We start from the raw sequence: 11154 nt of genomic DNA on the forward strand, positions 1-11154 counted from the left end.
ATACTCCAGCTAGATAGTTTCCACTGCCTGTCCAGAGTTGAGCCCTGTGATTTGAGAAGCTTTGATACCATGTCAAGAATGATGCTCGGATGGTTCTTTCTCTTCTACGACCCCTCGAGGTTCTTTCTCACACTAGTTGAAAGAAGAGAGAGAAAGAGTGGAGTTCCCATCCATCTCCCAAAAGAGATGGTGGCCAAAAAAGTTATTTTTGTACAAAGAACTGTATGATTGTGATGGTGATGATGATGCCTGCAATCACCAACAACAAAAAACAGGGTAAAAAAAAAAAAAAAAAATCATCAAAATTTCTCTCTCTTCTTTTCATTCCCCTCTCACTTTCTCTCTCCTCTTCCGCCATAGCCTCCCTCCATGAAAGCTCTGCAACAAAAAACCTCATAAATATCTACTTCATCATCAATGGAGGAACACGAGAAGTGTGGCTGCTGGGCTGTCCTTAAACGCACCGTTTCGGACGCCTCCAAATCTTCCCCCTCTTCCAAACACTCCCCCAACTCCATTCCTCGTGTTACTCTGCTTTACGATTCAGGTACTCTCTGAAAATTCTATTTTTTTTTTATTTTTTTTTATTTTAATCATCTGGGTTTGGTTATTAAATCATGATCAAAAATGGGTTTTTGAATTTGGGATTTTTTTATTTTTTTTTTAAAGCTTTTTTTGATGCTCTGTTATGGTGACAGAAAACAGAGTACGGTTTTTTTCTCTGTAAATTCTGTTAAAATCTGGTGAAGAACAGTGAAGAACAGTGAAAGAACAGTAAATTTTGTTCTTACTGTTTCTGGGAATTTCTGAGTAAAAGCTGCAAAACTTTGGAACTTAATGATTTTTTTTACCTCTCTCTCTCTCTCTGTTTTTGGTTTTTTTTTTTCTCTCTGTTTTAGTGAGAGAAAATGACTGCAACATTCTGAAACTCTTTGAAGCTGTGTTCTTGCTCTTACGTCGTCGTTTTGACTGAATTTAAGTGTTTATTTATTTATTTTTTAATGTTAAATTTTGTGTTTTTTCCTCGAGTGTTTGATTGGTTGAATTTGTCTATGGATGAAAGTGACACATATGCTAATTTAGTTCCTATGTTTATTATCAAAGAATATTATCTGTATTGTATGAGGCCTTTGGGGAGCACAAAGCAAAACCATGAGAACTTATGCTCAAAGTAGACAATATCATACCAGTGTAGAGAGTCATGTTCATTTAACATGGTATCAGAAGTCATGTCATAAACTTAGTCGTGCCAATAGATTGATAAATCCTCAAATGTCGAATAAATGACTCCAGAAGAAAATGAGTCAACTCTCCTCGAAGGCATAGTAAAAAATGACTAAGACTCTAAAGGAGTCGAACCTCGATTAAGGGGAGGCGTATTTTGTTCGAGGGGAGGTGTTGGATGATGAAAGTCCCACATCGGCTAATTTAGGGAATGTTCATGAGTTTATAATCAGACATTTTGGGGAAATCCAAAGCAAACCTACGAGAGCTTATGCTCAAAGTGAACAATATTTTGGGCAATATTTAAATTGTTACTGTAGTAACTAAATTCACTGCTACTAGATATTGTCTGTTTTAGTCCGTTGCTGTATTACCGTTAGTCTCACGTTTTCCATTTACAACCTTACGTGAGCTTAACGGTGATACGTAATATAGTCCGTTGCTGTATTACCGTTAGTCTCACGTTTTCCATTTACAACCTTACGTGAGCTTAACGGTGATACGTAATAAAACAATATCAGTTTGCGGTAGGCTCAAGCTGTTAGAGTCAGTCTCAGTCTCTTAATTCACGTTTTCTATTTACAACCTTACGTGGTGATACGTAACAAGACATTATCAGTTTGCGGTAAGCTTAAGCTGTTAGAGTCAATCTCAGTCTCTTAATAGTGGGTCAGCTCGGGTTGGCTAATCAACCAAGATATAAGGTAAAGTATTACAATCGAATGGTTTCATTAACGAATAAAAATTATTTCAAGAAATTATTTTAAAGTTTATTAATAAAAAATTAAAAATATAATAAATTTATGATTTATGGAATAATTTTACTATTTTATTTTTCAATAATTAATTTGTTATTTTAAATATTAAAAAAAATTCAAAATAACATTTTAATTACTTATTCTTGGCGGTTGCAGCTACCGAGACGCGGTACCTAAACGCTAGCAACCGAGATTTCTGCCCTCCGGCCGAAGCTCGGCTATCGTTCGACAATGCTCCGCCGCCGCCGTCCTCCGCGGACAAAAACAAGCGGCAGTTACTGAAATTTTCATTTCAGGAACTAAGATCGGCGACCGGAAATTTCCGGCCGGATAGCATACTTGGAGAAGGAGGGTTTGGATTCGTCTTCAAAGGATGGATCGAAGAGAATGGCACAGCGCCGGCCAAACCTGGATCAGGAATCACTGTCGCTGTGAAAAGCTTGAAGCCGGATGGTCTTCAAGGCCACAGAGAATGGGAGGTTCGAATTTCAACTTTTCTCTATGAATTTTGATGTTATTTTTCTCTAAATCTTCTTTCGATTACATTAGAAATTTTGATTTTAGGTTAAATCATATAGAATGCTCTGAACTATATGGATTTTTATCATACCTTATCGTTTTAAGATTTCTCTCATAATGTCGACATTCGTTCACAGTGCCATTATCATCTTTTCCTTTTGATGACACTTTAGAATTAATTGTGATCATTCTTCTTGCTTTTTAAGCCATAGCCATATTTATTGTCGGTTGATTGTGAGAGAGAGTAGATAAAATATTTGCCACCGACGGTTCTCTTTTCTTTACTCTCTCAAATCCTTAGCCTCACTTTTATTTGAATGGAGAACCAACGATGGGTTTGTTTTAGACGGCTTAAAAGCTAAGTATTAAAATCAAGCTTTTGAAATGATGAGGAAATAAAGAGATGATTGTGATCTAATTAAAATAAACTTTAGCATTAAAGGCATTTTGTATGATTTAACTTTAGTTCTTACTACTTTAATCACATTTGATTACTAGGAAATATTGCATTGAAAAGATTAAGAAAGGAGCCACCATAGGTTGACCCTTTAATCAATGAGGGCCATTTAAATAATAAACTGCTTAAATGGAATGAGTTTGAGTCATGATGGCTTTCCGTCTATGATTTAGCATCCTATGAGTTACCTTGGCAATCAAATATAGTACGGTCAGGTGTGTTGAGGATTGTTGGGAGGAGATGATCATGAGTTTATAAGTAAGGAATACATCTCCATTGGTATGAGGCCTGTTGGGGAAACCAAAAGCAAAGCTATGAGAGCTTATGCTCAAAGTGAACAATATCATACCATTGTGGAGGTCTGTGATTCCTAACAAGGTGGTTGTGGTAAGAACAGTCGTGGTGCATGCAAGTTGACTTGGATACTGAGAAAAAAAAAAAAAAAAAGGAAAAAAAGAGAAGAGGATTTGATGGCAAGGTTTATAAGTAAGGAATGCATCTCCATTAGTATGAGGCCTTTTGGGCAAAGCCATGAAAGCTTATGCTCAAAATGGACAATATCATACCATTGTGGAGGTTCGTGATTCCTAACAAGGTGGTTGTTCGGTAAGAACAGTCGTGGTACATGTAAGTTTGCTTGGACACTCGTAAATAAAAAGAAAGGAAAAAAAAGAGAGGAGGATTTGATGGCAGGGATTAGAGATAGTTTGAAGATAAAAATGGGAAAGTTTGATTAGTTGAGGATTTGTTAGTGTTAGTAATGAATATGTAGATGGATTGGTATTTAATAGCTGAAATCTCCCTTAATGCATTGCAGGCTGAGGTTAGCTTCCTTGGACAGCTTCACCATCCCAATCTTGTTAAGCTTATTGGATACTGTATTGAAGATGATCAAAGGCTTCTTGTATATGAGTTCATGACGCGTGGTAGTCTTGAAAACCATCTTTTCAGAAGTAAGTGGGATCCTCTTGCTTAGCCTTTTTTCTTTCTTTTGTCCTCTAGCATCACTGCTTTTTACAGGCCAGCCATTCTACTTTTAAGCTTATAATTATGACATATGAAGATGTTGTCTGCACCTTTCTATTGGAACAATAACAATATTTTACTAAATTACTTTTTTTGAGAAATTGCAAAAAACTTTTATCTTCATTTCATCTTTTCTCCTGTTCATTCTTCTTTAGCGGCTTTTTCGTTTTGTAGGAGAGCAATCACAATCTTACCAAATTTATTGCTTTTGTGAGAAGATTGTGGAATTTAGCTACCATTTCAACTTTGTCATCCTTATTTTGTTTTTTTAGTTTTTCTTCTGTTATCGTGATTAGAGTAGGATGGGAATCCATCACCGGTATGAGATCCCACGTCGGTCAGGGAGGAGAACAAAACACCCTTTATAAGGAGCAGATGCGTTTTAAAAACTTTGAGGGGAAGCTCGAAAGGGGAATGCCTAAAGAGGACAATATCTGCTAGCGGTGGGATTGGACTCTTATAAATAGTATAAGAGCCAGACACCAGGCGATGTGCTAGCAAGGAGGCTGAGCCCTGAAGAGGGGTGGACATGAGGTGATGTGCCAGCAAGGACGCTGGGCCCCGAAAGAGGGTGGATTTGGTGGGGGTCCCACATCGATTGGAGAAAGCAATGAGTGCCAGCGAGGACGCTGGGCCACGAAGGGGGGTGGATTGTGAGATCCCACATCGGTTGGGGAGGAGAACGAAACACTCTTTATAAGGGTGTGGAAACCTCTCCCTAGCAGACGTATTTTAAAAACCTTGAGGGGATGCCGGAAAGAGAAAGCCCGAAAGGGAAAGCCCAAAGAGGACAATATTTGCTAGTGGTGGGCTTGGGCTGTTACAACCAGAGCTGTGCCAGGCACAACCCTGTACCTTGATTTAAAAGTCGAGGCTCCGTTGATGAAACACACTTGAGGCGCAGGCCTCAACACTTGTGTGCGCTTTCAGCTTTAAAAAACACTAGCCACGAGAAACTAAGATATTTGACACGAGGGAGTAATTGTGGGTAATTATGTATTTTACATAAAGAGGCGAGTAATTTTGTGGTTCTGCATTTGTTGCTGCTTTTAGTTGTTAGTTAGCAAAATTTCATACTCGTTTTATGTTTCACAGGCCCTTCAATATAAGTGATTTTAGGAAAAATACAAGCACTTCACTAAAATAAATGCTTACCGATAAATATCTTTGATATTTAGTTCTATGCTCTAAAGGTGTTTAAAACGACCTCTAGATCTCTTCTCAAAATACGCTTATGAGTGCCTTTGACTTTTTCGAAAAGTACTTATAAATCACTTTCAGGCACAATGGCTTTGAGTCAAAGTGCTTATAGCTATGCGAAAAGAGCTCTAAAACATAGCCTTTGCCCATAAAGAAGGGATGGTTTATGGTACTATTACTACATTTTGAATAGTAATAAACACTTATAGTTAAATATATGCAGAGATTATTTACATAGTTGCATGATTGGATCGTGTAGAATGTCGTGATACTATGTTTGTTCATAGCGAAATTTCTGATAGTGTTCAAATGTTTTTTTGAAGGGACTATACCTCTTCCATGGTCAAACAGGATTAAAATTGCACTTGCTGCGGCCAAAGGCTTGGCCTTCCTCCACAATGGTCCAGAACCTGTTATATATAGAGATTTCAAGACATCAAACATATTGCTTGATACGGTATGTGATTTATTGGCATGTTTCGAAGCAATTTTGTAATATTATTTTGAATGATTAAATACATGTTTGGAAGTGATTTTGAACACGATAAAAGTAATTTTAACCGTTTCAAGTTAAATTTTTTCGATTAGTTGCTTAATACATCTTATGATGAACTCTTGTAGGAGTACAATGCAAAGCTTTCGGATTTTGGCTTGGCAAAGGCTGGGCCTCAGGGAGACAAAACACACGTTTCCACTAGAGTAGTTGGAACATATGGCTATGCTGCACCAGAATATCTAATGACTGGTGAGGAAATCTAATTAAAAATTAAATGCCATGTTTAATAACCATTTGATTTTTCGTTTTTGGCTACACCTATGACTTTTCTTCGTTTTGTTATCTAGTTTGTAAATGTTTTTAAAAACGAAGCCAAACTTTGAAAACTAAAAAAAATTGTTTTTGTTTTTGAAATTTGGCTAAGAATTAAAATGTTTTTGCGAAAAAGATGAGCAAAATAACACCATTTTCAGAAACCAAATGGTTATCAAATGGGTTAAGGTATGTACCTACCTACCTCGGATTTAACATTTTATGAGTTAACTTGACAACCAAATATAGTAGAGTGAGACGACTGTCTCATTAGAATAGTCGAGGTGCATGCAAACTCATGAAAACAATATAAACATACTCCTATTGTGATGTCCCATATTGGGGTAGACACGAGACGATGTGCCAGTAAGGACGCTGGACCCTAAAGGGGGGTGGATTGTGATGTTCCACATTGGTTGGGGAGGAGAACAAACCACCCTTTATAAGGGTGTGGAAACATTCCCCTAGTAGATGCGTTTTAAAGCCTGGAGGGAAAGCCCGAAAGGGAAAGCCCAAAGAAGATAATATCTGCTAGCAGTGGATCTAGGTCGTTACACCTACATTATACTTTTGAGTGTTTTGATTCTGCACATAATTGAACTTATACGGGAAGGATTGGTATTTAACAATCTGTATTTCTTTGGCTCCTGACCATTTTTAGGACATTTGACGTCAAAGAGTGATGTCTATAGCTTTGGCGTCGTCCTACTCGAGATTTTAACTGGGAGGAGGTCGATGGACAAGAAACGTCCCAGTGGTGAGCAGAATCTAGTGTCATGGGCTAGGCCATATTTAGAAGACAAAAGGAAGCTTTACCACATAGTGGACCCTCGCTTGGAGCTCAACTACTCCATCCAGGGGGTTCAGAAAATCTCTAAACTAGCTTCTCACTGCATCAGTAGGGATCCAAAATCTCGTCCCACCATGGATGAAGTTGTCAAGTTTCTCATTCCGTTACAGGACCTTAACGACCTCGCCATCTTAGCCTATCATTCGCGCTTGTCTCAGCAAGGTCGACGAAAGAAGAAATCAGATGGACTGCACCAGCTAACATACACTCAGTCAAGAAACATTAGAACCTCTCCTATGAACGTCGGAATCGTTCATCGTCGTCGATGAACGGTAGGCTGTAACTCCTCAGAGCCAGAGAGAGCAACGGACGGAAGAGGAAAGGTACACGAAAAGCTTCTTCTTCTTCTGACCATGAATTTGGAACATTTGAATTTCTATGTATGGCTCTCTTTTTTGTTGTTCTGTGCTGTCATAGATGCAATCTTAAGATCTTCATTTGCAGCCTTGTGGTACCTCAAGAATGTCAGTTGCTCTGAGTTTGGAATTATTGGCCATTGTGTTTGTGATTGTTGTGTACGTTTATATTGCTGGCTAGCATCTGCAATTTCTGATATTATCCATTGCGTCGTTACTTTTCGTATTTAACGTTCGTTCAAACAACTTTACTTAGAGAGAATACGTTCAAGTCATGGTATCATTTACTTCGAATTTAATATCCTTTACGGTACTAAAACAATCAAATGTCACAAGTACACGATTGTTTAGTGAGAATAGGCAAGGTGAGCTCGAGTTGACCGTTAACTGATATTGATAGATATAAGAAAAATAAAGTTGAATTTTGATATAGCTCTTACTAGAATTTGGAGAATTCAATTATTTGGGTCGAGTTGTATATTTTATATAAATCTTTTCTAATAAGATGTTCGTTTATTTATCGAGTGAAAAATCCTTATTTAAATAGAGAATGAAGGAGGGAGTGAAAAGAGGTTTCTCTCCTAGCTAAACGGGACTGGAGACGAGACTACATTTTCCATTATTGTCCCCGATTCCAACCCGACATGGATATCTCTATCTATGCTTGGTTAAAATAAAATTTTTATTTTTCTATCATTATCGGGCAAGGGTTTCAACCCTTCAAATGATTTTACTCTCCCCAAGTGCCTTGTGTCACAACCCGAAAGCCACGCTTCTCTCTGCAAAAATATCAATGTCAGAGATCATAACCTGAAAGCCACGCTTCTCTTTGCAAAAATATTAACGTCAAGATCGGCCACGCAACATAGAGAACCAAAATTAATTAAAAATCATTTTTTACCTCTAAACTTTCATGAATGTAAATTAAATGTCCGTCTTTACTATTAAGATAACTAAATTGTTAAATCATCATAAATTATCGTTTTGTCTTTGAACATGAGAGTTTAGTTAGGGGGAGAGGTAGAACATTTTAACTTAAAAATGATGCAACCTTACGTATATTGAAACATGCACGCACGATTGAAAAAAGATCAAACGATAAAAACCCTACAAACCAAAACAAAGAAAAGACTCAAACCGAAAGAACGAAGTGATATTGGCGCGGCTCAATCCGAGGCAGAATTTTCAAATAAAACAAAACTCGGACTTCAGATTGAACTGCACCAACATCGCTCGTAATTACTCTCTATAAATCTTTAACTTCCTTCTTAATTTCCTTACAAAATACCGCTCGCTCGGTCTTCAAATCAAACTGAACCAACATCGCTCTTAATCACTCTCGTTCTTAATTCCGTTGCTAAATTTCTCCATTTATAAGTACCCAAAAAGAGAGTGGAAATGAGGATCCCTCCATGTTTCAAAACACACAAAGTAGAGTTTCTTTTTGGTTCTCAAGCTTGCAGGCTTTGGGACCCCTTTGCCTTCCCACCATCTCTTTTCATTCCCTCATTTATGCACTTTTTATATATATATATATATATATATATATATATATATATATATATATATATATATATATATATATATATATATATATATATATATATATAATTTCGATATTTTCGGTTTTATGTTTTGGTTAAATTAGGGTTACAGATGACGATGGTACAGCGCATCGAGGTGTTGTCGTTCCCGACCCTTACTCAATAGGGTTTTTTAGTTCAATTTCTTACACTTATATAAACATATATTTAGTACGACCCCGATTATTCACGGTTTTTAATAAAACGACTCAAAAGTTAGATTTTTGTTCAAATTTCTGAGTTTGGAAGATTTATTCAATCTTCGATCTCGTGCATTAATCAAACTTAATTTTGCACAACATTTAGGAATATTATTCTTCAATTTATTCATCCCCGATCCTTACTCAATAGGGTTTTTTAGTTCAAACGAAACTCATTATGTACGTTTTTTTAAACGACTCTAAAGTTAGAATTCTGTTTAAATTTCTGGGTTTGGAATAATTTATTCAATCATCGATCGTGTGCCTTAATCAAACTTTATTTTGAACAGAACCGATTGTTATCGTTAAAACTAACCTAATAAAAATTTTGAAAATTTTTCGACATATATTTAAATTCATAATTAAAAGAAAAAGAAAAAGAGCTTAGAGCCCATCATTTAATGTGTTTTTATTGCAATGATTTAAAGAGCTTATCTCTTTGGAACATTTTTTCCTTCAAATTTACCGACAAATATAAATGAAATGGGTCACAAATTTAACTTTATATTATATCCAATAATTAGGTATAAAAATAATCATATAAAGTATGGTTTTAATTTTGTCACACTTTTGAAATTTTTGCAAAGTTTTTATTTTCCACTAAACTATATACTAAATAGAGTTATTTAATTGACCCATGCTCTTCAATTATATTCTTTAAACAAATCATCGTCACTTTTGATTCTTATTAGTAACGTCGATGAAAATTTGATCAAATTTGATATCAAAATGAAACTAAAACGTCTAGAAGACTCCTCACGGCTTGATTCTTGTTCTAAATAATTTAAATTAGCTAAAAAGTAGTCATACTAACCTTAAATGCTTCCAATAGTATAAAAATGTCTCACGAAGTGTTACCGCCCAAGCCCAAGCCCAAACCCACCACTAGTAGATATTGTCTTCTTTGGACTTTCCCTTTCGGGCTTCCCCTCAAGGCTTTAAAACGCGTCTACTAGAGAAAGGTTTTCACACCCTTATAAAGGGTGTTTCGTTCTCCTCCCCAACCAATGTGGGATATCACACGAAGTGTTGAAAATGGTTGAAAAGGGTCCAAGTATATCAGACTTAAGCTGAATCAGTCGAGAACTCAAGCTAGAATCATTAGAAATTTAAACCTAATTTCTCGTGTTAGACTCATTCAATATATACGAGAAATAGTACTAGAGCAGAAATTAAGAAGGAAAAACCATATAGTATTGAATTAATGACCGGACAATGTGAAACCCTAGCTCGAAAAACTGAGTTCTGATCAATATTTTGAAACGTTATGGTGACGAAAGTTGACCGAACCGACCAAGTCTGGTTTATCGTGTTTTGGGTTGTCCCCTATATTGTAGCCTTGTAAAAAGATTGAAATGTTGCCCTTGAAGAAGACAACTTCATGGTAAAGAAAGAAAAAAGAAATGAAAGGGTATGGAGATGAAGGCCCATGCTATAAAGACAAGGCCAACCTTTGGCCATGCACTAAGGAGACATTGTCCTAGGGTTTGCCCTATCATTCCATGTACCTTTTATTTCTTTTCTTTTTTATCGAAATTACAAAAATACCCTTTTCATGATTTGAGTCGATAACTTTTGCATGCCACGATCGAGACACATTCGGTGAGATCCCACATCGGTTGGAGAGGGGAATAAAGCATTTCTTACAAGCACGTGAACACCTCTCCCTAACAGACGCATTTTAAAATCATGAGTCTTGTGGCGATACGTAACAGATGTTAAATGGAATTAGAGCCGGGCAAGCAAGGACACTACCCCAAGGGGGTGAAATATGAGATCTCACGTTTGCTGGAGAGGGGAACGAAACATTTCTTATAAAGATGTGAAAACCTCTCCCTAGCAGACGCGTTTTAAAATCGTGAGTCTTGTGGTGATACGTACATATGTTAAATGGAATCAGATCCCGTCACTAAGGACACTGCCTCCCAGGGGGTGAAATGTGAGATCCCACATTGGTTGGAGAAGGGAATAGAACATTTCTTACAAACACGTGGAAACCTCTCTCGAACAGACGTGTTTTAAAATCGTGAGTCTTGTGGCAATACGTAACAGATGTTAAATGGAATTAGAGCCAGTCAACAAGGACACTGCCTCCCAGGGGTGAAATGTGAGATCCCACGTCAATTGGAGAGGGGAATAGAGCATTTCTTACAAGCACGTGGAAATCTCTCCC

At 36.9% G+C, this 11154-nt stretch overlaps 1 protein-coding gene across 1 annotated transcript; it reads left to right on the top strand.

Moving 5' to 3' along the window:
* The first annotated feature begins 292 nt into the window (after positions 1–292).
* LOC111799215 (serine/threonine-protein kinase PBL35) lies at positions 293–7400 on the top strand. Its single transcript, XM_023682667.2, has 6 exons — positions 293–547; positions 2139–2461; positions 3776–3911; positions 5508–5641; positions 5806–5929; positions 6654–7400. The coding sequence occupies exons 1-6, from the start codon at positions 418–420 to the stop codon at positions 7109–7111; spliced, it is 1305 nt and encodes a 434-aa protein (XP_023538435.1). The 5' UTR covers positions 293–417; the 3' UTR covers positions 7112–7400.
* The last annotated feature ends 3754 nt before the right edge of the window (positions 7401–11154 follow it).

This window comes from Cucurbita pepo, chromosome 7 (genome assembly GCF_057944985.1).
Source record: "Cucurbita pepo subsp. pepo isolate OVF chromosome 7, ASM5794498v1, whole genome shotgun sequence".
In the NCBI taxonomy this organism is placed as follows: Eukaryota; Viridiplantae; Streptophyta; class Magnoliopsida; order Cucurbitales; family Cucurbitaceae; genus Cucurbita; species Cucurbita pepo.